General features: G+C 35.1%; 1 protein-coding gene and 1 long non-coding RNA gene across 5 annotated transcripts in view; one reads left to right on the forward strand and one right to left on the reverse strand.

The window, feature by feature from the left end:
- Nucleotides 1-268: 268 nt before the first annotated feature.
- Nucleotides 269-26,251, forward strand: part of LOC148212439 (uncharacterized) — a 41,469-nt gene continuing 15,486 nt past the window's right edge. The window contains exons 1-3 of one of the 3 annotated variants that reach the window (XR_015789678.1): nt 269-454; nt 1,881-1,956; nt 2,155-3,064. This is a non-coding gene — a long non-coding RNA (uncharacterized LOC148212439). The other 2 variants (XR_015789677.1, XR_015789676.1) reach the window with 2 other exon arrangements.
- LOC111025707 (ubiquitin carboxyl-terminal hydrolase 5-like) lies at nt 6,167-23,098 on the reverse strand. 2 transcript variants are annotated; one of them, XM_088121523.1, is made up of 13 exons: nt 22,794-23,098; nt 21,932-22,186; nt 19,733-19,877; nt 19,550-19,609; nt 19,346-19,441; nt 13,613-14,020; nt 12,267-12,407; nt 12,021-12,191; nt 9,560-9,817; nt 8,946-9,094; nt 7,940-8,509; nt 6,915-7,188; nt 6,167-6,600 (listed from the first exon to the last, which is right to left on the reverse strand). In XM_088121523.1, exons 1-13 carry the CDS (start codon nt 22,916-22,918, stop codon nt 6,454-6,456), a joined length of 2,799 nt encoding a protein of 932 aa, XP_087977649.1. In that variant the 5' UTR covers nt 22,919-23,098; the 3' UTR covers nt 6,167-6,453. The 2 variants fall into 2 exon arrangements, with proteins under 2 accessions (XP_087977649.1, XP_087977650.1); XM_088121524.1 differs by lacking the exons at nt 21,932-22,186; nt 22,794-23,098 and having other exon boundaries at nt 19,712-19,852.

The raw sequence follows: 26,251 nt of genomic DNA on the forward strand, positions 1-26,251 counted from the left end.
ACGATAAATAAAAAAAGAAACTAAAACAGCGTCGTTTTTGTCGCTGCTAATTTCCTTCTCCATCTCCCATAATTTCTTATTCGTTTTGTCCCGCTGTTAATTTCCTTCTCCACGCCGTCGTCTCAAATATCGCCGGTTTCTGTTCCCCAGAAACTTCTCCTGCATCATTTCGGCTCTGGTTTCAGCTTTCTGAATCCAAGTACGAGATTTTCATCAACAATCATGGTAGTCTTTTTTATTGATTTTTGTTGTTGTAGTCGTTTTAATTAGAGAGTTCTTTAATTTATTCCGACTCGGCGTAGCTCAAAATTAGCAAAAATAAAAAAAGAAACATCCAACGACGTCGTTATCCAAAATTTAAATGGTTTATCTTTCTTCTTTATGCTTTACCATTTTCGTTTTCACCATTAGTTTTCCTCCAGGGTGAGGACTCTCAATCGTTGGGTCGTTCAAGGTAAATTCGATAGTGGGATGGATTTGATTTTTTTTTTCTTTGCAGCGTTACCTGTTTAAATTTCAGCCTGAATTTTGAATCTCTGATGGCTCATTCTTCTGTGGTTTTTGATTTTTGATCTGATTTAACGTTTTTGTTGTCTGTAACAGCCTTTCCCTTTTTCTTGATCACTTTCTGGTTACTTCCATCTGGGCTACTTTCATTTTTTTCTCTCTATTTCGTTACTTCCATTTCTAGTTTGGGGGTTGGCTTTCTTTTCTTTTCTTTTATTTTTTGGTGTGTGATTACAATTTGGGTTAGTTTGGAGCCTTTGGAATCTGAGTGGAAGTGGGGTTAGAGGAGAAAAATGTTGGGAGTGGATGTAAGAAGAGGGCACATACGCTCCAAAAGGTAGGTTCCAATGTGTTTCTTTGTTAATTACCAAAGATTCATTCATTATTCATATAAACTTCTAAGATTTTGGTATGTATTTTTTATTGGGTGCTGAAATTTTGGAAGTATTATTGGTTCTTGCAAACTCTATTATTTAAGTTCAAATCCTCAAAGAGGCTCTAGGGATGGTTAGGAGGGCAGGCGGATTTGGTCACGTTTTTCTTCTTAATTGGCTGTTTCTTTTAACAGAATTTGTTCTCCTTGTTGTTTTAACTTTTATATACTTTGAGATTAACCAGAGAGCACATTTTTTGATGTTTGGTTTGGAATTGGATGATGAATTGTCGCATGATGGATTGGATCAACATATCTTCATATCATAATGGATTGTTGAATTTATAAAACATCACCTAACACATTCGGGAACATTAAGAGAATATGTTTTTTACTAGGCAGAAATTTAGACCCATCATTCAAGCTTCTGTTTGCTGTCTTCCCTCACTCAATTTTTCCTAATTTGACTTGTTAAGTGTTATCTTACTCCCATTAACTTGTATATTTAAAGAAGTAAATGTTCATTTAATTCCAAACACTATTCATGGATGTTATATTTTGTTTAGTGTTATCTTACTACCGTTAACTTGTATATTGTATTATGTTTGTACATCTGCTTTATCTTATTATTTTATTCTTTGATGTATTTTAGATAGAAAAAACCGAGGTTGATACTAAGGTATGTAGCGTGATATAATAAAAGATGGTGATTTTCATCATCTTTATTAAACAAATGCTTCTTTTAATGCGTGTTATGCGCCGGTAGTTGTAGTCTTTTTTCATCTAGATGTGTTTTCTGAAATCTATCATTTGTATTAATTCCTAATAATATGTGTGTTGAAATATGTCCTTCATAAATAATTTATGAGTTCTAGGAGAGTTTGATTTTTACTAAGTTCAAGTTTGGACTTGATTGAGATTTTCTTTTTTCATTAAGAAATTGGATACTAAAAATAGTGGAACAATGGATTGACTTGCTTCTGTAACATTGCTCAATTAGTTCTTCACCTAGAGCTTTGTGGTGGATTCATAGCCTCGTGCCTCATCAATAAGCCATTGAACGGTTATTCACTGAGGTATAATTTTAATATGTCAAGTTTTTTTCTTTTTAATTTTAATCGTAATCATTGTATGAATCACGTCCTTTTATAATTATTCAAACATGCATATAGTTTTGATGATAGGAGATGTAGGTATGTGGCTATTCTGCAATTATGGTAGCCAATTAATAGTTAATAATTATCGTATGAAGTAATTGTGCGGCTATCCTGCAGTTGGAGCTAGTTGGAGGAGTTGGGTTGGGCCCAAAAAACCCCCTAACCCGACCCAACCCAACCCGTAAACACCCCTAGACACTTGGTTTGGTGTTTCTTCTGGTACGATAATCCAAACCCATGTTCTTCCCTTCCAGATTTCTACTTATCGACTCTCGTAATCTTTAATTTCCCTTGTTCTTGCATTTCTTCTAAAGATTTTTATAGGATTCGGATTGCCTGGTGCATATGAAAAAATTTCTTGTTTGTTTGTTTGAAATGTTAATTGTAATTGTCCATTATTGGAGGGATTTCCAGAATGTTGCTAAGAGGGATGAACATCCATCGCTTGCTGCATTGTTAGAATCTCATTTGTTTCTCAGAAATCACCCTACTACCGATTGTTATTTGAGTGCACTGCTAATAATCTGAGTGTGCCTTGTGCTTGAGTAGTTTCATGCGAGAGGTGGCATTTGATAATGGAGATGCGTAATAGTAAGATAGCGATGGCAAAAAAGTAGTAGGATAGTGATGGGGTTGAAGTTGTTTCTGTGAGGACCCAGAATTGAGTTGTTTGATGAACCCAAGTCTGAGAATGAAATAAAAATAATAAGATATTAAATAATATATAATTTTTAGATTGAGGAGCCAATTCTAACCTCGCTCTCACTAGGAAATGGGAATTTTATTCCTTTTGTAAAACACCTACTTGTGTGTGCCGTCCCCCTCTTTGATCAATATGAGTTCACGACCCCCCCTTCACTCTCTCTCTCTGCGACCATCTCCGGCGGAGGCGACCATCTCCGGCGACGGCGACCATCTCCAGCGACGGCGACCATCTTTAATGGATCTTCCTCCTCCTCTGCTTTCATTATAAAATCGCAGTGGACCACCCTTTGTCTCAGTTCAACTCTCACCTCGTCGAAGCTCGGTACGTCTCGTATACAAAAGTTGATATTTCTGATTTTACACATCTGAGTTATCGAAATAGCATGGAAATTTGTTATTGCTGTTTGGATGGTGCCATCCTTTCTCCCTTGCGCTAAATGGGTTAGCCTCGGATGTATAGAACTAGCTGTTCGTTAATATGTCGAATTTCACTTGGTTTGGTGTTTCTTCTTGTACGATTATCCAAACTCATTAGTTGCTCTGAAATTACCCTGGATACCGATTGTTATTTGAGTGCACTGCTAATAATCTGAGTGTGTCTGAAACTGAGGGCATTGCTTGAGTAGTTGCGTGCGGGAGTTGGACTTTGAAAATGTAGATGTTTAATAGTAAGATAGCGGTGGGGTTGAAGTTGTTTCTGTAAATACCCAGAATTGAATTGTTTGATTAAATCCAAGTCTGTGATTCAAACCTTGTTTTGAGCATGAGACCGAAATTTCGAAATGCATTTTGTTTTATGCTTACTAAAAGCATTCTTTAAACTTGTAATTTTTTTTCCTTCTAGAAAATAAAGATCTCTAGAGATACATTCACAGAGTTGTAGGGTGAAATCGAATGGAATTGAAACGTGTCTGGTAATGAACCCTTGATAATTGTTGTGCTCCTCCCAACTAAAATCGTGGCTAACAATGATCGCATAATGTTCCCGCGTTGATTGATTTAATTCTTGAAAAAATGTAAAAATAAAATGGGTGGGGATTAATAAAATGTAAGAATATTAAAGAAACACTGTATTTAAGGTTGTTGATTATAGTAGAATGTTCAAACCAATTAGTTAGGTTTGTTTAAAAAAATTAAACACATTTTAAACTTGTTTGAATCATATATGTAGATTTGGTGGTTTAAATTTTGTGGAAAGATTTTTGGAATTATATAGATTTTGTAGTTAAAGGTGGTTTCAATATTAAGTATGATATAGGTAGATTTTCTGGTTTAAATTTTGTGGAAAGATTTTAGGAATTATGTAGATTTTGTAGTTAAGGTGGTTTCAATATTAACTCGATAACATTGCTAGTTTATGAGAGATTTAAGGGAATGTAAGAGGCATAAAATGTGAATGGGTAAAATGGAGAAAGACTGCAAGGACAATATGGGTATGAAATGTGTAGAGGGATAAATAAAGAATTATACACCTCTCCTAAAATCTAGGAAACCAACTTTGACCATGTCATGCAATTTAGAAAAACTTTGGCCAACCTGTGAGTAGCCATTCCTAAGGATTTCCCAAGTTTTTTTGCAAGTCCTGTGCTTAACCTCGTAGGAGTGTTTTTTAGTACAGAGATATAGGAGATTGAACCTCGAACCTCAAGGGAAGGAGTACATATCAAATACTATTGAACTATACTCGTATTGACAAAAAATATGTAAGTATTTTTTTATAACATGAACAAATCCATCAGTACTATAAATTTTTCTCTTGGTTAAAACTTTAATTTAACGCGACTAATTTGAAATTGTTTAAGACATTTTCTAAGCCTACCAGTTCTACAAAACCTACAAATGTTTTGTGCCTCGGTTTTGTATGAATGATGCAATACCTAGTGAGTTCTTTAATACGTTCAATTTAAGATAGTAAATGATGATGTTAAATCTTTATAATAATTCAACATATTTCTACTAGTTTAATTTGCCCACAAAAGTTTCTAAAAAAATAATAAATAAATTTGCCCACAAAAAATTTATATATTTCATATACGCGAATTATAAACCTTGCAATTAATAGACCAATATTTAGAGAAAAAGTACATATGATGATGCTGTGAACAAAAATTTAAGCGCAGCATTAGCTAATTGGCAATGGCAAAAAAAAAAGCTGTTATGAACAAACCATTGTTATCTCCAAATGGAAGTCTAAATTAAAAGAAACAATAATTTTAAATTCAAAGTAATAATATGCTCATTTTGAAATAAAGAAAGGCAAAAAACAGTATGACACAATCATAAATGTGAGGATTAAATACTACCAAAAATTCAGCTAAAAGATCTTGAAATTCAAATAAACATATTCCATTTACACAGTGAGGGCAAATTTGAGAGAAGAATATATAACAATCAAGCCCACAAGGAAAAGAGTCTAAACATGAAAATGTCAAAAGATGATTATATTTCAGACTCAGCTGAATTGACTATTACACAATTTTTCTAGAAAATAACAAGCAATCTAAGCCTATGTAATCTTTGCATATTGGTTGCATCCCCATGTTTGCCTACGGACTAAGTTCAAACAGCATTGTCAATATGAGTTTGGTTCGTAATTAGTAATTGACATCTGTTTCTGACCAACAGATCATGAGTTCAAATCATCTCATTCCTATTTGTTGTACTAGAAAAAAAGAAAATATATATTCAAACAAGCCTCAAGTCCCTCTGTGGGTTTTACCAGATATTGGGGATGCCCATGAGACTCTCCACTAAACACAAGACAGGCTATCCAGAAAGTAAGAATTAGTACAACTTTTGAGATTTATGGTAAAAAATACTTTTAGCCGATTAAAAGAATCTTTCAAAACTTCTAAAGTATTTGATTTTGCAGTTAAAAAGTGATTTTGAATACTTAAGAGTGAAGTTGAGATGACTTTTTAAAATAGTATCTTTTTGGTGAAACACTTCGAGTATTTTCTTTAAAAGCACTTTAAAATACTTTTAAGTGTTTTAAAGATTTTCAAGATCATTTTTTATAAGCCCTAAGGTAATTGAAACTATAGAAACTTTGAAAAGTGCTTTTAATCAGTTAAATGTACTTTTTGTCATTCCAAAAGACATCAATCAAACTCATCCTAATACAACCTTAGATAACACCGCTACTTCTTCCAAAAATGTTATAAAATAATATTTCATTTTAAATTACTACTTTCAAAAGTCATCCAAAATATGTTCTCAATCTCTTAAAAAGAATGAGGATCGGAAATTCACCAAACGTAAGGATTCTACTCAATGGAAGGAAGCAAAATTCAGTTCAATGTCTCAAGGGATACAAGTACAACTATGTATACTCCAGTCATTCAGTAGACATAAAGATGAAAAGAAAACACATACATGCGCTGTTATAAAAGCTTCCTAAACACTATCAGCATTGGATTTCAGATTAAAAGTCTTCAAGATTTCTGTTTATATGCTTATTTAATGAAAATATTGGGGTAATAAATACCCCATGTGGGTGGCATTACTTCACAAGTTGAGGTTCACATGCTAAACAGCCACTTATAGTGGATAGTTTTTGTAACTTTCACCCTTTTCTGGAATTATTGAAACCAGAACAAGGGTGGGGAGTACATATGCAATAAAGTTTCGATGTACACATACCTGCAATCCCATTTCTTTAAGGAAAATAAGCACAGAGATCAATAGCATCTACTTCTGAGTTGAGGCACATCATTGTAATCCATTACTGACTGATACATCTTCCGTCCTCACCCGCCGATAAAAGAGGACATAAGCAGCGGCTGATTTCACTTCTTCTTCATTTATAAGTGATATATGACTATCATCAAAATTGTACCACCTGTTTTCGTCGATAAGCTAGACAAAGAAAAAAAAGAACAAAATAAGGATTGAATATGTAAGAAGCAAGGATGATATATATCAGTAGTGAGGGAGAAAAGGCAAGAATGCTCCCGAAAGCTCAAGTACAAGACAAACTTCAAATATGATGTACAATTTATGGAAGGGCAATATCGTTAACAAAATAATATGCAAAATTAAGCACCAAGAATCAATCAAAGGGTATGTTGTTCTCCTAACCACATCAGGATGGCCTCCAAAAGTTGAAAAATAAACAAATAAACATACGTGTCTATAAATCTATAAGGAGAAACTGGCTAATTTCCACTGACCTTTATATGTGCAGTGTAGTGACCACTACCCATGCCACCATAATGGTTGGTTAAAGCATAGAGTTCATACAGTTGACGTTGGGAGTTATTTTTATTAGCTACGTAATTCGTCAAGTCAAAGTCGTGAATCGGAAAGTTAACAAATGTTTCTAGTTTATGCTTCATCGACCTGCTGTATGAGAATCTTTTAAGATGGATGACTAACACCTCTGGAAGCCGCCAAAGGTCAAGCTTTTTACTGGCTTGTCGTCGCTCTTTGCATTGAGGGCAGAACCTTCATTAATACACATTAATAATAAACCACATAAGATATATACTCCAATCACAGAGCAGTTCATGAATTTGTTACTATTTCTCTACACGGTCCCTCATAATACAAGCGGCAGACTAGGATGTGTTGACAGGGTTCAATACGTATCCAGCTAAAATGGCTAAAATTTAAGTTACATAGTATTAGCACTAGCATTCCTATTGGAAAGGTTTCCAAAAAATAAAATGCTAATACATGGTAAAATCATCATTTGATTTTAGTTTATTCTTTTGATAAGAAACTATCATATTGCACCAAAAAGAACCTGGGGGCTAGGGAGATTACACAGGAGCTTCGGTATTGATAAACAAAAATAATATTTACAAAACTCTTCAGTATTGAAAATCCAAAAAGCTAAATTAACCTATCAATCATCAAAGTGAACTGTGAATCAAGCAGTTCTGTTTAAATTTTCTAGTAGGAAAGTGCCAAAACTAAACAATTTCATGAAATCGTGAAGAGCACTTCAGAGTTTCTATAAGAACTGAAAGAACAGTCAATTTCATTCACATACATGAGGCACAAAATATCATCCCAAAAGTTCAAATAGCATATCATACATCTTGAATCTGACTAGTCATTAAATTATTAAGCGCCTAGCAAATGAAACATCTCATCGTATTTTCAACGGTAAGTAAAATACTGTACACACATTATTTCAGTCATATGAGTATATCACAGCAGGAAGTAGAGAAGAGAGGATAAAAAAGCTAACCACATATCTTCAGGAACAAGTGGTTCTTCCCGAAGAAAGGATTCCAAACAAGAATACAAGGAGAGTGGCTCAGTTCGAGCTTTTTTCATCACAGGCCCAGATTTAAAAACTTCAGGCAAGTTTTCTAGGTAAAAAGTATCAAACTTCTTCATAAGCTTTTGAGACCAATCAATATACACCAGGACTGATGATGATGGGGGTAATTGCACGGATTCCTCTCCAGTTGATAGGTCAATGCAAACATTGTCTTTATTCAACAACTGAAGAGGTAATTTAAAAGGTTCCGCTCCTTTGGACTTTGGATCATCCTTGTTCATTAAACTTGATATGGATACTGTGCATGTTTCAATAGAAGAGTCACGAGGATGAAGATCTTCTCCTGCATGTGACACACTAGAATCAAATACATCAGTATCCATCAAAGTCCCAGTCTTCGCCATTGGAGAGAGCACTCTTTTAATTATTCTTTGAATGTAGCCCTTCGTCACCGGATCATCACATGAGACGACCGACACAAGAGGAGTTCCAAAAGGTCTCCATCCTGACATAGCGTGGGCATCACTAGTTACCCTGGTATAAAAGATATAAATTGCAAATTAACATTTAAGATTGTACCCTACTTTAAGGAAGTACAACTACTTTTTTCTGAGAGCCAATCTGTAGTAGAAATTCATGAGACCAGCCTACGTTAACATTGTAATTTCTAATTTAACCAATACCACCGCCAACCAAATCAAGGAGTGAAGGATACTTTGACCATCAATTAATGGGGAAAAAAATGGCACTAGGTATTTTGTTCAAAAAGCATATGCCTCCTTAACGAACTTCTAAATTTGTCAAATCCTATTGAAAGAGATTCTCAATCAGAAATTTGTCAAATCCTATTGAAAGAGATTCTCAATCACATGGAGCAACCTGACAAGAAAATGAGATATGATAGAAATAAACAACAGCCATCTATTTAATAAGCTTTGCGAACATGAATTCATAATGAAATTGCACATACTGTTCTTGTCTCCGATGTACTAATTGAAGATATTTAGTATTCTTAGTCAACTTTGGAATCTTGTAGGCAGCAATATGGTCATCATCTTTTATTGTGGACAATGATATCAAGGGATCTTCTAGGAACCTGTGAATCAAATGGTCTCGCACCTACATAGGGGACATTTGCAATGTCAGTATGCACCTCCCATTATGCACTCTTATACATTATCATAGGAAACAATTCCTAGTCAGTATTCATTATCTTCACGCGCACATAAAAAAATTCCATTAAGAAGGACAACTAAGTAACCGAAGCTGCTAGGGCACAACTGTGAAACATAAACATGTGAAGGTTGAATGATTGGGAAAACAAAACTAAAATACTCCCAAGCTATAGAATGATGTAAGTAACAAAACAAAAACTTCAATACATAAGCCCGTGTAGTTTAATATGTAAATAAATAAAATTGTGAAGCAAAAATAAGCAGTAATTGAAGCCCCAAACATTTCATCATTGATGCCCCAACTTCACATAACCTTTGGTGTACACATGCTTCTGTAAGAAACAGAATAAGTTCTATACTTATATATACACATGTTACACATTTATGCATAAAGTTAAATGCTGCAAACCTCCGCCAACAAGAGCTTCTCACTGTGCTTCAACAAACAAGCGCTGTTAAGTGCCTGGATTAGATCCCTACACCGACCCTGCTTTGGTACAGTGACAGTTAAAGTTGATGGCAGCTTACTTCCATCACTAGTAAAAAGAGTTGCTGTCATGGTACGGGTGGTAGTTGACTGGAGTGGTAATGAGAGATACATGAAGGGGTCAAACGTGACAGAAACTTTATTGCACACTGGACAGACCAAAGTCGATTTGTATTGACCCTGTAAAATAAAGGATAACCAGATTAATGAACTTAAAAGTGGTCTTAAATTAAGGTACGCCAGGTACAAAAAATGCAGGAGAATGAGATGAACAATAACCCCAAGCAAAATAATATTAATATCAAAAAATAAAACTGTGGAGACTAAGAGGAAGGCCAAACACACGGATGTAAAAGGATGGATAAAAAAGAATCCTGTTCTATTTACTGAATGGATAACATAAGGAGTTCTTTTCTCTATCCTGTATCCAAAACTTCACGTTCCTTTATATCCTTTTCATTCAAAACCCAATGAAAGGATCGTAATGCATTCCCTTGGAAATGATAATTCGCCCAATCAAAGCAAGTCAAAATTTCACTCTTCAATATATAAATGATTATACTGAAACAACTGCATCTCTTGATTAACAACAATACCATGATGAAACCCACAGCATCGTTTGTGCATCTCCCACTAATATAACATAAAATCACTAAAAATAGCACTGATCATTTCAATAATGTTCACGTTATGAACTTCCATGAATTCCAAAGATTCCTGAATATGTGGCATAATTGCATTGTCCGTTATGCTTCTGATATAAGATCAATCAAGAATACAAACGGACATTTGGATCATGAACCACTCAAGATATTTAAATGGTCAAGAAATACATAACAATTAAAGATAGAATAAAAGTAAATTAGGCAGGTAAACGTGTATCCAGGAAAGTTGAGCCTAGTTTCATGAATTTTTTCAACTTATAAGCAAAGACTTCTCATAAAGAGATGGATGAGATTGCAAGATGCCTAATATGTGGCATCATTGCATTGTCCGTTATACCTCTAATTTAATAGAAAGCTTGCCTCACATCTGCCAAGCTCAAACATCTCACTGGTGTTCCCTTTTTGAGTCATTTTCACACTATTCCCCTACTCTTATATTAGCAATTGGGATGCTTTTATTTGTTCTGTTTAACTGGCTTACTTAGACTCTGTTCTAGGCTTTCAGTTTATGCATTTTAATGCTTTCCTTTCACTATTTCACTCTTTTTAATCTTTCTTTTCACTCTATCAATGAAAAGTTCGTATTTTGTTAACCCAAAAAACCCAAAAAAAAAAAAAGATGACAGAGCCTAAAGATTAGGAATTCGAAATTTACAAACTACAACTAAAGAACGCAGTCATATAGTCCAAAATGTTGTGAAACTTTCTACTAAATTACCAATCTAATCCAAAAGCTTACCCTGATGGGTTACGCTAAATCTAATCTTTTATGGATACCTTAACACTCCGTCTCACTTGTGAGTTGGAAATTTATACAAACCAAACAAGTGGTAATGAATATTAAATGGAGAGGAAATAAAGTTATACAAGTTCGAACACAAGAATGTTCTAATACAATGTCAAATCACCAATCAAGCCAAAAGCTTAAGGTGGATTACGGTAAATTATTCTTTTATAGATACCTTAACACTTCTTTCTTTAACGATGATTTAATCTTGATTAAAAAAGTAGGTCTACCAAGCGCACTTAGAGACTCAACAAAAGGCTAGTTTGTGACGCAACAACCAAGAAGTGTTTTGGAGAACTGTTTATCTTGGTAAGTTCATACTGGAGTCCCAATCCTTTGAAGCTAAAAAGCATGGATATGGAGAACTGTTTATCTTGGTAAGTTCATACTGGAGTCCCAATCCTTTGATGCTAAAAAGCATGGATATGGACGTGAGAAGACACGGGTACAACAAGATACGGTGACACGTCGTGTCCAAAAAATCTAGAGCACGGACACGGCAATGACACGTTTATTAAAATATACTATTTTTTAAAGTATATATCATTTTTACACAGGAAGAAAACTCAAATTCAATAAGCTTATGGATTTTTTATGCTTAGAAAATGAGTTTTTTTTTTTTTATATCCGTGTGTCCGGGCCGGTGCACCTCGACTAATCACGGGCTAACCGCCTGACCCTACTACATTTGGTTGACAAGATAACTTGTAGGATATTAAATCCTAGGTAGGTGGCCACCATGATTTGAACTCATTCCCTATAAGCTATTTGCTATTTACATTGGCCCTTATTGACCACTAGGTCATCCCATGATGGTTTAAAAATGAGACTTGTAAAAAAATAATAATAATATAATTAACACATTACATATTATAAAAATAATAACCAAAAAGTAATTAGACTTGCAATGGAAATGGGTAATTTTACACACTTGGCAGACGTCGACAATTATGGAGTCATTACGAGCAATGTGATTCGCCCAATATTCATCTGCAACTTCTTCATCGGGTCTGCCATCTGCATCTCTAGACTTAATATAGGGTTTGTGCTTTACACGATTCAGATCTTCATGTAGACCATCAAGCAAAAATGCTAAAAGTTCCTGCAAAAAGACTTCTTGGTTTCTTGATCCAATAAAATGATTTGTGAAAACAGTAAGATTACGTGAGTAATAAACCTGGGAATCATGCTGATTATAACCACTAAATTGGGGTGCAAATCGAGCAAGCTTTGCTTTAAATGGACGAGGGGCAACAGATGTTCGTCCAGGAGCCCATAGCTTTCTAAGCAAGTCACCGAATGCCATAGCAAGCTCGCCCTGTGTTATGGCAACTCTAATTTAGTAGAATAAATATAACAAAAAGCTTAGCAAGAATCCGTATGAATATCACTAAAAATGGCTGTATATAAATTTCAAAGATATAATTTCTAATGCAATTAAGCAAAAGCATCAGAACATGGAAACTCCCTTACCAAAAAGTACACTGGAATTATTTCCAATCATGAACTAGAATCCCTAGCACTATTTATTACCAAAAATTTAACAGAAATATCAAGGCACCTGTCACCACTTTCTAGAAAAATTGAGACAGATAAAACAAACAGGGTGTCAGGATTTTTTTCCTGCTTTAGGGCGTTCAACATTTTTTTTTAATGAGAAATGGGAAACCGAGTATTAATAGACAAAAATGGTGACAACCTAGGGGCTGGGGTAGAGGGAACCCCCACCTAAGGGCTACACAAGCAACGCCTTCTAATCATTAACCATCATGAGGAAGGCTATAATTACAAAATAATTTCTTGTGGCTAGAACACCACTCAAAAGTTTTTTAGGGTTCAACTGAACCATTTCCCAACAGAAACCCTAAAGATAATGACAGGGTATGGACTATATAGAAAAAGATTCGACAACAAATAACAACACAAGGATAACTAGCAAGCTGGAATAAGAAATTTGCTAACATCTATTCAAGTACAGCGCTCATGATGGTGCAAGGTTCATGATCCCAAATGTTCCATGGTGGTGAAGAGTAAGGCAGAGACTTTAGGTCCAAACTAATTAAGATACAACTCAATGAACACACTACACAAGTGACAAAGAGACATGATCAACCTAAAAGGCAATACAACAATAATAAATAACCTATGAAGCACGAAAGCTCTTTTTGATGTCTTGACAAAAACAAAAAACAAAAAAAAAGTGTTCTCAACAACAAACCATAATTGGTTTTCCATTGCTCTTGAGGAACTTCTGTTCTTCAAGATAAGTTAAAATTTAATTCTTTCAGGAATTTCGTATTCTGTCTTGTATTCTGTCTTATACTCATAGCATGTGCGCTGAGTAAAGAGGAAGGAATTAGGGACTCGATGCCATGACTCCAAGAAAAAAAGAGTAAAAAAAAATATTCACACAACTAAGAAGTGAAATTAAAACTTGCATGCACAAAACTCTTGTAATCCAGACAAGTTCATTAACAACATAATTCTAGGTTTCACGAATCTGGAATGCACATGAAAACTTACAACCATGCCCAAAGGATTCTGCCTGTTAATCTCCTGGTGATAATCCTCGCGGAAATATCTGGCAAACTCAGGTGTGTGAACAAGGCATTGAATCGCACTATTCATGAAACAAGTATTACCAAGATTTAACAACCCTGTTAAACCACAAGAAGATCCCCTCGTACTAACACCACTTTGCCCATATGTATTATCCGACTCTCTAATTGAAGAAGTCAGACTCTGGCTTTGTACTACTTCTGTTTTAGACGCTCCCTTGTTAGACACGCCTCCTGCAATGATTAAGTTTGACTTAGAAGACTCTAAAGAAATAGAAGTAGCTTCCTTGTCTGTTGTTCCATTGTCTTGAACGTAACTTGTGCAGCCACCCAATGCATTATTATTGTCATGGTTTATGATCTCCACCAGAATCTAACCAAAATCAAGAATGAAAAGGTTTCAGAAGGCTCTTATAAAAATTAAAAAAAAAAACAGACAATAAATGCTCTCAATAAATTCAAGTGTATAAGAGACTCCACCAAATCTAATACACCTTGCAAGGCAATTTTTTAGTTCCCAAAGATTAGTCGAACGTATGTGTAAACAGTTGATAACCACCTAGGAAGCACAGACACTCCATTTTAGGCAAAGTGTCCGTGTCAAATGTGGATATGTTCGGACACACTCCGGACACGTGTCCGACATGTCAATTTACATGTCTTTTTTTTTTTTGGACACATGACACACACAGCCCTAAAAATTAAACAGACACCCATAACAGAAGCCCATAATTTAAAAGAAATAAGCAGCAACAAAAAAAAAACGAGGAGTTAGAACACAACCCTAGCCTCCCACAAATCTCATGAAAAAGAGAAGCCCTTCGCTGCTACCGCCACCGACAACTAGGACTGGGTTTTTTTCCTCCAATAGCTAGTAAAACAACTTAAGTATTTTGGGAGTCTGTTTGGGATCTCATAAGGTTTAATGTTTCTTTATGGGGTTTGTTTCAAGGTTATTTTGTAATTATCAGTTAGGTCATATTCTTTTGGATTGGGAGCTCTTTCTCTAGTCTAGCTTCCTTCTTCAGGGCTGTGTTTGCCCTTGTGTTCAATTTTTTAGTTCCCAAAGATTAGTCGAACGTATGTGTAACCAGTTGATAATCACCTAGGAAGCACAGACACTCCATTTTAGGCAAAGTGTCCGTGTCAAATGTGGATATGTTCGGATACACTCCGGACACGTGTCCGACATGTCAATTTACATGTCTTTTTTTTTTTTGGACACATGACATGCACAGCCCTAAAAATTAAATAGACACCCATAACAGAAGCCCATAATTTAAAAGAAATAAGCAGCAAAGCAACCAAAAAAAAAAAGAAAGAAACGAGGAGTTAGAACACAACCCTAGCCTCCCACAAATCTCATGAAAAAGAGAAGCCCTTCCCTGCTACCGCCACCGGCAACTAGGATTGGGTTTTTTTCCTCCAATAGCTAGTAAAACAACTTAAGTATTTTGGGAGTTTGTTTGGGATCTCATGAGGTTTAATGTTTCTTTATGGGGTTTGTTTCGAAGTTATTTTGTAATTATCAGTTAGGTCATATTCTTTTGGATTGGGAGTTCTTTCTCTAGTCTAGCTTCCTTCTTCAAGTCTGCGTTTTTATATGCCCTTGTGTTTCTGTTTTGTTTTCATTATTCTCAATGAAAAGTTCGGTTTCTTATCAAAAAATATATATATATATTAGATGGAATCTTCCTCCTCTAGCCATAATAGTCAAAGTCAATCAATCCCAACCAAATCTTCAATCTCCACTTCTAATATTAAGGATGAATCAAAGCCACTTTGGCAACATATTGTTTAAAAAATAACATGTCGGGGGACATGTATACCTCCTATGTTTTAAAAAATTGGGTGTCACCTCCATGAACCTAACGCCTTGTGGCGAAGGATCATCGTGAGCAAGTATGGGTTGCATCCGTTTGATTGGGTTCTGGCAGGTGGGTCCAAGGTGAGCAACTACAACCCTTGGAAGGCTATTGCTTTGTGTTTTCCCGTCTTCTCTCCGTCCTTACGTTCCGTGGTGGGGGAGGGTCGTAATACTTACTTCTGGGAGGACACTTGAATAGGAGATAAACCTATGTGCCTTGTGTTCCCTAGGCTCTACTATCTTTCTGAAAAGAAGCTTCTATCGGTGGCTGAAATTTTGAGTTCTAAGGGGGCGGTTCCAACCATTTCTTTGGGGCTTACTCGTTCTTTGACATATCGGGAAACTTTAGAGGTTTCTACGTTACTTGATCTTTTGTCTGAGGTTTCCTTCTATTCTGAGAGGGAGGATGTGAGGGTGTGGACCCCCAACCCTTCGAAAGGTTTTTCTTGTAGCTCTTTTTTCCATATCCTGAACTCCCCATCTTCTTCTTCTTCTTCCCCATGGACCTCTTGGTTTACTTCTCTTTAGAAGATTAAAATTCCAAAGAAGGTTAAGTTCTTTGGGTGGCAAGTCTTACTTGGGAAAGTCAATACCATGGATCGTATTCAGAGGATATATTCCTTTTGTCTAGGCTCGCAGTGGCTCGTTCTCTGTAAGAGTGCCACGGAAGACCTCGAGCATTTGTTGTGGACTTGTCAGTTTGTGCAGGATTTATGGCTTCGGTTCTTTAGGTTTTTTGGGATGGCCTGGGTCCATTCTAGAGAGTGTAGGACGATGATAGAGGAAGCCTCTTTATGGGGTTCGGTCACTAAGGCCTTTTGCAATTATCAGTTAGGCATCATTCTTTTAGATTTGAGCCCTTTAGGGGGCTTCCTCTTTTAGAGCTATTTTATTTTGTATGCCCTTCTTGCATTTTTTGTACTTCTTTTCATTTTTCTCAATAAAAACCTAGTTTCATATTGTTGAGATATCCATAAATGAATTAAATTTACCCAACCCATTAGCTTAAGCTTTTGGGTTGAGTGGTGGTTTATTCATCCTTAACATGGTATCAAAGCGGGAGGTCTTGTATTCGAACCCTTGCGTTGTTGTTTCCTCCCCATTTATTATGATTTTCACTTGTTGGGCTTTTGTGCAATTTTCCAAGCCCACAAGTGAGAGGGAGTGTTGAGACATCCATAAATGAATTAAATTTACCCAACCCATCAGTTTAAGCTTTTGGGTTGAGTGGTGGTTTATTCATCCTTAATACTTATCAAAAAAAAAAATTAGTGTGATCATGTCCATGCTTCTTAGATCATCATATTTCCAAGATGTCAGAAGTCTCTAACACATCAATGCGCAAATACAGGAATTATCTTTGGCAGCTGAAAGTTGAAAGTGACGCGGGGCCAAAAAGTTCCCAATTTATTTAATTCTACATAAACAAGACACTCAAAAAAGGCAAGATTATGAACTTCCATTAGCCTCTAAGATACCAACAGAGGAAATGACGGATCAACATTTGCAACTTGGTTATCAATATCCACAGTGAACAAACATCAGAATAACAATTTAAAATTCACAACTTAGCCTATATTCTCTAATGTTTGTACAAGCAGAATGAGCTTACAAGACCACTTATTTCAAATACTAGTCATAACATGTAAATGTATTGACTAAAAGAAACAGATAGTTTTAAACTAATGATAAGAAAAACACAAAAAGAAAATACTACGAGATAGACCGATTATTTATTTTTGCTTGTATACCTCTGCTTCCAGCCTTCCAGGTTTTCCAGATGGGTTTCTTTTATGAAATTAGTTTTTCATTTTCCTTTTTCTAGTATAAGATGCAAAAACCTCTTTCTTGCGTATAGCTTTATTTTAATACTCGTTCTGGATTTACCTGAAGAAATTGTCACAATCATTTTTTTTATATACGAAACAAAACTTTCATCGAGAATAATGAAAAAGATACAAGAACTACAAAAAAGGACCATCTAAAGGGCATACAAAAAACAACCCAAAAAGAGGAAGCCCCCTGAAGAAAAGGACTCCAATCCAAAAGAATAAGGCCTAGCGAATAATTACAGAAGGGCTTAGAAACCGAGCCTCATAACGAAGTATTAAATCTAATTAAATCCTTGACATAGTCTATAGACTTTTCCACCCCCTAAACATTCTATGATTCCTTTCCAGCCATATACCCCATCGTAACAATCATTTCACCTAGTATGTTCTACATTTCTTGCTTATCTACGAGAAGCAAGGGTGAAAATATCATTGATATTCATCAATCTATCGGTGTATATCGATAAAATTGTGGATTCGACAATGATAATGGGAAAGTCTTTTTTTTTTAAAAAAAAGGGCAATAAATTGTTGATATCATCGATACTTGTTGACATTTTTTCAATATTTTCCATTGACCATTGACTGCCAAAATATCGACGATACTTTATTGATATCTGTCGATATTTCATCAATATTTTCTAATATCCATGATATTTTGCAGCTCTTATTTCTCCCTACTACCAGCCTGTATCTCAATTTTTCTCAGTTTTAAAAGTTGCATCGTGAGTTTCGAGTCTGGTAAAAAATTAGATGATCACAAATCTATACACAAATCTTGTTAAAAAAAAAACTGTCACTGCCACTTCTTCATTGTCTTTCTCCTTTTCTGTGTTCAGATTTACTATATATTTATCAATAATATAATAATTATTGCCCACAGCCTCCGAAAATGTCTTATTGTTAAAGTGATATATTTATTTGTACTAACAGATATATTTATCAATAAATTGATTGATTTATTTACATTTATTGGAATTCTACTCCGGTCATCATGAAAGTCTCTCTTAGCGACCACTATGACCTCCTTCCACTAGATCTTTCTGACCTGACCAAGCGTTGTTGTCATTGAGGGAGAGTTAGACGCAGCTGAAAGTTACAACTACATTTGCAAAAGGGGTGGGTCCCTTTTCTCACCGTACTAGGTGAATGGGTGGAGGAGGCTCTTTCCTTTAGAGAAAATCTTGAAGCAAAGCACATAAACCAGACCCCTAAAACTCATTTCTCAAAGGAAAAATGTTCTTATCCCTGAGTTAAGGATCTTTCCTATGGTATCAACTATCCAAACAATCACTACCCTGTCTGCCGTAATAATAAAGAACCTTTGCAGGTGGGCCTTTGTGATTTTAATTATCCTCCCTCTATTCTTTTAACCATACGCACAAGAGAAAGTCTTGTTTTCTATCGAAATAGAAAGTTTATGCAAGGCTGTTGAAGCAAGGACAAAACAAAAGGAGGGCTAACCAAAGCGTGGTCGGAGGAGATGCGGGAGAAGGGACAAAGTACAGGAGAGGAAAAAATTGACCACAGGAGAGGACATGGTTTCTAATAAAGTATTCTTTACAAAATAATAAATCTTGGATCCCAATCTCATCCTCGAAATGAAAACTGAAAACAGTCCCTCTTACCCATCCCCATTTAGAAAAATTATTCCCCACCATTTACACCTCTAAATCAAGTAGAAAACCTCAAAGTTGGCCGCTGAATTTAAGTTGCTAGAGACCAAACTTTATGATATAATTGCAGTCAATGTCAATCAACCTGTATTCATCACTAAAAACCAATATCTCAGAAGTTGAAGCTATATTATCTCTTTATTAAACCATCTAACAACCATACTTCCCCACAATTTATTGACATTTCTGCAGAAAGGAAATAATGCTGCTTCAAACGTCTAAAGGTAATCAAGTATAAACCACTTTTATTATAAAAATTCAACCAAAAATATAAAAAAGAAAAACTATTTTCCCAGAAAAGTAGTAGCAGTGGACAAACTTACATCCTGATCCATCTGAATGTTTGCATCATCAAGAGTTTTATCCATGTCGTTCATCAAGGCATGTTTTCGGTGGCCATAGTAATCCCAAATGCATACCTAATTAAAGTTGCAAATACTTTAATACAAATGAACAAGCAAAAGTTTATTGGCAAAAAGAGTTATAAATGGAATACTCTGCATGTAGATGGGTCATATGAACTTTACTTGTTCCAAGTTAAGATCAAAAATTTCACAAGCTCGTCTGTGAAGCTCACCAATTGTCTCCTGCCAAAGAAACACGAAATTTTTAATAAAACTAACTGGTATACAATGAAGTACATGTTTGAGTAAAATTGAGACGGGTAGATACAGAAGAAAGTGGTATACCATGACACGTTCTCATAATACCTTCTTGCTTATTCTTATTGTGGAACGGTCACCCTTTCCCACCTCTAATAATTGAAGGCGCAAAGGATATACTTCAACAGCCAATTCAGTTTGAGAAAGACCTGCACTAATTACCTTCCGTGCCAATGTTGGACCTCCACCATACCTAAAATCAACCAATAGATTTGACTAACTTATAAATGGTTCATATAGATTTCCAACATAAAAGGGAGACATGTAGTTAAAAGTTCGTAAACAATTGGATGTATATTATATAAAAGGCGCCTAAGGGGGATCCACCTTTCTGAATTCCTCTTTTAAGTTCATTAAAGTCTTAAATAGTATTTTTCCCTCATTTAATTACTACTTAATTATTAATTGGTCGTAAAAATAATAATAATAAATTTAACATATTGTTTGTCTCGGAGCACAAAGTTATAAGCAACACAATTCATAGCAGAAAAACACACAACTCAGCAGAAAGTTACAGCAGAAAAAAAAACTCCATTCTTGTTCCTTTCTATTTTTTTCTTCTTACTCTCTTTTTTTTTCTTTTTTTTTTTTTGTTCTTTACTTCTTCTTCTACTTCTTTTTTTATAAAAATAAAGCACTTCAATGGAACATATTCAAACCATGGAAACCAACTACCTAAAATTTTATATCCTATGAATTTTCTTGGAGACCAACTATAGTGCATTAGGTAGTTGTCCCGTGAGATTAGAGCAAGCTAGCCCAAACACTCATTCATATAAAAAAGGAAATTGTTGGAGAATAAGTTGTTTCAACTCCCTTATTCCATCATTGCCCTTTCCCTTTCTAGACGGCAGGATTCTTGAAATGAAGTAGGAAATCGCTTTATAGAACTCAAGCATCATGATCTCCATTTGAACTAACTCCAACTTCAAGCTCTATGCCAACATTTCAGCATCTTCTCTTCCTTTTTTATTTTATAAAAAACTGAAAATTTCATCATCAAAAGAGAGGTACAAAAAGGGGAGATGATATATCCCCACATGCCAAAGGGTTACAGAAAAGACTCCCAATTGACCAAGATTTGCATCGCACCATAATTACAAAAATATTTAGAAGTAGGCTACTAATCTAATATGGTGGGAAACTACTGCCCTTCCTATCTCTTTAGGTGGAGCTTGAAACAGGAAATAAATCGGCAAAAAATGCAGCCCCCTTGGCCAAATGGGGCTGGTCAGGTGTTTTATGACTGAAAAGGAAGACCTCTGGATGCATTAGAGAAGGAGAGAGGATGTCTAGAGAGAGAGCAAGAGAGAAGATGTTTTATAAATAGATGATATTTAGAGAGAGAGGATGCCTAGAGAGAGGGAAAGTGAGGGGCATTCGAGAGGAAATGCATATAGAGAGAGAGAGAGAGGGAGAAAGGGAGGAGGAGTAGAGACTATGCTTTAAAAGAAAGACACAGGATTCCACTTTGCAAAAGACCTCACACTGTACTTCTATAATTTTAAAATATTGAATTTGGAAACAAATAAAACATTAAAATGATGTGTTCCAAAATTAACATAAATGGACCATTGATTAACAATCCTACCAAACGTGAACCCAATTTTATTTAGTATCCCCTGTTTTCCTAAATATAAAAACAAAAATAGATTAGATACCAAATGGCCCCTAATATTTCAAACATTTTATTCTCAGACATTTAATATCTATACTCATGAAATAAAACCAACAATCAACAGACTATTAGGGCAGTTTTTTGTAAGCTCCTAAGGTTTTAGATAATGCTTTTTATACATTCAATGAAAAGCCTTTTGAAGAAAATAAATAAAAGAATTCATTCGTAAATTACAAGAAGAAATGTGAAACCAAAAACCTATAACTTTCCCCTCGATGGTTGAGGCTATGTTCATTACTTCAGCAAAACTAAATAATGCAAAAACAAATGCAATCAATTATTTTCTGACTAGAAACTCTCTAAGTTTTCAACCGATTCACCACAAGAAGTACTCTGTGAATGCAGCCCAAATACCACATTCCAGAGCTTAGTTTATCAAAAAGGTCACATTGCTTATGTCAGAATTCCATTTTAAGTAACAATGAAACAGCACCATTTTAAGTAACAATGAAACAGCACGCCTAAAATTTATGATTTTCCCCTTTCAAGCCTGATGACTAGGAGTTACTTTCATTGACTATTATAAAATCAATGTTTCAATGGCCTAAATCCTTTTTATTATGACTCACCACAAGTATAGTTGCTTCCACACTTCTTGCGGAAGCAGAACATAATCACGCCCTTCTAAAAGAGTATCATGTATCTCAATGCTCACACTAGAGTCCTCTGATGCAGCATCATAAATGAGGTCAGAGTTATCGATATTAGCAGGTCTCTTTAACATGCTTGAACCAAAAGAATCATAAATTTCCGCGAAGGAGGATCCATCATTTGCATTAACCGGTTGGTCTTGGTTGACATATTCGATCCAGTGTTGCCACCATCTGTTACAGTAACATTCAAGCATCACAATATGTTTGTCGGCTGCTTAGTTGAGGAAATGGATATGTTTCCTGAATTCTCATGAAAATGCAGACTCTTAAAAACATTGCACGAAAGCATGTCTACCAAAAACCACTTCTTATCAGATTTTCTTAAACAGATACAAAACATTTCACGAAGAAGCAAGCTCCCCGCATCTTACTTCCACCATAATACTATGACCAAAAATATCACTTTTTCGCATTAAATAACAAGCCTTTCGTATTCAATCCCCCAGGGAACAAAATAAACAAAGCTTGGGCCTAGATGGCTAAACAATGAATTCTTCATAGATGGTTGAAACATCATTAGACGTGAACAAAAATCTCACATTCAGGGTGCCCAGAAAGCATTATTTATTCATACGTGCCTGGAGGTTGCACAAACGAACAAAAGCATGGAGGAGAACAACAACAACAGGGTGAGGATCGATAAGAAATGCTTCCAGCACAAATTATCCCCGAATGTAAGAATTCTCTGACAAATACCGTCTATTGGAAATCTAATTAAGCGAAAGAATCACATGATTTTCTCTGGATTTAAAATGAGTGGAGGAGGGAGAAGGAGAACCTTTGAGTGATTAAATAAAAGACATCGCCCTCTTTAGTATTAGCTTCGGCAGTCAGAGCAATGTCTCTGATCATAATCCTCTCTTCCTCTGGAGTGAGCTCCGTTCTGCCACCGCTGCTACACATAGAAACCTCAGCCTCTGAGAAAAAATACTTCAAATTCAAGGTAGAAGAATTCCGAATTCTGGACTTAATTCTGAACTGCGCTAGATTTCTATCATTTCCGAAGAATATTGACTTCAAAGTTGAATATCCCTCTCGCTGGTTAAAGCCAAACCCTCGTTCGACGATACACCAGTTCCGAGTGGATTTTTTTTTAATATTGCTGTAAATGAAACTTATTTTAAAAATATAGTTATTTAATTAAAAATATTAAAAATATTATAGATTTTGAAACTTATTTTAAAAATATTATAGTTTTAAAAAACTTAAGACCATGTAGACGTTTTTTCAGGGATGATCACTTTCAAATTTAAAAAGAATTTACGTGGCGCCCACGTCTAAATAGTCGTCTCTTGACCTTTAGTTTTTTAAAACTATAATATGTTTAAAATAAGTTTCAAAATCTACAATATTTTTAATTAAATAACTATATTTTTAAAATAAGTTTCATTTACAACAATAGTAAACAAAAAACGAGTTCCAAGTGTTGTTTATAATAGTTTGGTTAAAAATTAAGATATCCATCAGCTTTATTTTTTATTTCTTTAGGCTTTGATTTAATTTCTATTTATTTTTTAGTCAAACACGTGAGTGGTGAGGATCGGCACTCAAAATTCTTGGTTGGAAATATGTCAATTACCGGTAAGTGTTCGTGTAATTACAATTTTAATCGGTTTTACTCTGCATTTTTAAAAAATCTTTATTTTAATTCCTACAATTCCAAAGAGTATTTAAAATTTAAATTCAGGTTTGATTGGGTTTGTCGGGTTGACAACCCTTGCCAAGTGAAATTCGACATATGAACGAACATGGACAATAATGGATCGATGGGAAGAGAGAGAGCGTGGAATCGTAAAGCTCAGTGTTGTGGGCATGCTTGTCCAGGGTGTGTTCCCCATGGCCGCATGTCCAAATCATCCTTACCACTCGCTTTCCTTTCATGTCTTTAAAGCTTTCTAGTGTAATTTTCTTGTATCGCGCCAAATTTCAAGCCAATCGGAGTTCACACGGGCCCTGTAGGCTACCGAGTGACTCCTCACCACTTAGGACGTCTACACCTGCCACACCAAATATGCCTTATAATGTACCTTAGGGGGGACTAAGTAGTCATCAAACCTCCCCCGACCAAGCGTTGTATACTTTCTTGCAATCAAAGCTTTCTTGCATCCAATGTTTACAATGCTTGTTTTAAAGATGTTTTCAACTGTTTTTCTCTCTCACGTTTTCTAAAACCAATTTTCTCCTAAAACGTGAGCGCAGGCTAGACCCACGATCGAGATTGTCTGCAACTTACAGTTTTTCCCGGCTGACTTGCTCGCTTGAGCTAGAGCAAGTGCCGCACAATCGCTCGAGCTGCTTTGAAAAAGTGCGATTGACACTCAGCAATCCAACAATTTCAAAACCCATCAAAGGGGCCGGAGACCCTCTTTTGAAAAGACCGGTTCAACATCTCCGGTCAAATATTTAGCATTGGTTCGAAAGGCCGGTTTAACATTTTCAAAGATTGGTGACTGCCGTTCATATATATATATATATATATATATATATATATATATATATATATATATTTTTATATAACTTAGTAAATGATGTATATTGGTTATTAGAAAAGAAAAAAAATTATGTCTATCAGTTAAGGTGCCACTAACCTTTTAAAAATAAAAAATTCAAATATTTCACCACACTCAAAATAATAATAATAATAATAATAGAAATTTTGTTTCAAAATATTGGTAATTGTTTAAAAAAATTTGGTTCATTGTCGAGCACCTATATAATAACACCATATTATCTTAATGCAAGCAAGTGATAGAACTTATTTGATATACTTTACGTAGTTATCCCTTCCATCTTTAAAAGAAAAAAAGGAAAATTTTTCTTTTTTTTCCTTAAGTGCAAGTTTTTTAAGTAGAATAAGTAATGTGAAGAGATCCGAACTCATGACATTTTAGTAAGAGATAGGTGTGAATTATCATCGAATTATGCTCATGTTGGTTTCTTTAGTCCAACTTCGTTTAAACTCTCTATTTGAATCCCATGCTTTGTCATTCTCGAGTTAAAATGTAAACGTCCCTTGTATATTTTCATTTTGAAACTATATGAAATTCATATAGATACACGGAAACATTTCAACTTTAGTTTTGAAACAAAAGTGTATAGAATTTACATCAGTAAAAATTATTCAACCAATTTTCTCTTAAGACTTTTTGAGCATAAACTAGAGTGCAAATGAAGAAAATGACAGAGGTTAGATATATATCAATTAATTAAGTTTACCCAAATTCATCGGTAGTTTTCATATTTAAGATGGTATCAGAACAAGAAGTCTTGTGTTCAAACATTTACATTATTATTTTCCCCCTTTATTATTGTTGGGTCTTCTACATCGAGAGGGAGTTAAATATTCATAAATAATAGTTCTTTTAATAGTATTTACAAGTGTCAACCTAGCTTGAGTCAAATGTTTAATTCTACAATTTGTTGTAAAAAACCAATGAGATTTTAGATTTCGACATGACATCCTAGTACATGACCGTGTAATTATTACAATCGAACCATAATAACTATTTCGTAAAAATTAAAATATACATTTATGAAGTTCACATACCAAAACAATAATAATTATTTAAATTCAGAAACTAAAATGAATATTTTAAAATTTTTATTTTAGAAGAAGCTGTAGATATTATAAAGAGCATGCCAATGAAACCCAATGGGATCATATGGGGATCTCTATTGGCTGCATGCCGTACCTATAAAAAAAAACATCGATATGGCAACGTTTGCAGCTGAAAGGTTAGCAGAAGTGGCTCCAGAAAGGACTGGGATTCATGTGCTTCTATCAAACATATATGCTTCAACTGGAAAGTGAGCCGATGTTGCAAATGTGAGGCTACAGTTGAAGGGCAAAGGGGTTCAGAAAACGCCTGGTTCAAGCTCGATCGAAGTCGATGGAGTTATCCATGAGTTCACCTCAGGCGACAGATCACACCCAGAAAACTATGACATTGACATGATGCTAGAAGAAGTTACCTGCAGGCTAGGTGATGCTGGCTATGTTCCTGATCTAACCAATGTTATGCTTGATGTAAATGAGCAAAAGAAACAATACCTCCTCAACCGACATAGCGAGAGGCTAGTCATGGCTTACGGGCTTATAAGTACAGAAAAACATGTGAGGATTCGTGTTATAAAGCATCTCCGAATGTGCTATGAATTTGCCAAATACATTTCAGAAGTGTTTGATAGGGAAATAACAGTACGAGACAATAATAGGTTTCACTTCTTTCAACATGG

The sequence above is a fragment of the Momordica charantia genome, assembly GCF_013281855.1.
Source record: "Momordica charantia cultivar OHB3-1 chromosome 3 unlocalized genomic scaffold, Mcharantia_2.0 BLBB01000003.1, whole genome shotgun sequence".
NCBI lineage: Eukaryota > Viridiplantae > Streptophyta > Magnoliopsida > Cucurbitales > Cucurbitaceae > Momordica > Momordica charantia.

Coding starts and splice junctions, on each gene's coding strand:
- LOC111025707 (XM_088121523.1), bottom strand. CDS start 22,918: ATGTGTAGCAGCGGTGGCAGAACGGAGCTCACTCCAGAGGAAGAGAGG. Junction 12,192..12,266: donor ATAATCAGCATGATTCCCAG/GTTTATTACTCA, acceptor GTCTTTTTGCAG/GAACTTTTAGCATTTTTGCT. Junction 9,095..9,559: donor AGAAGCTCTTGTTGGCGGAG/GTTTGCAGCATT, acceptor TCCCCTATGTAG/GTGCGAGACCATTTGATTCA.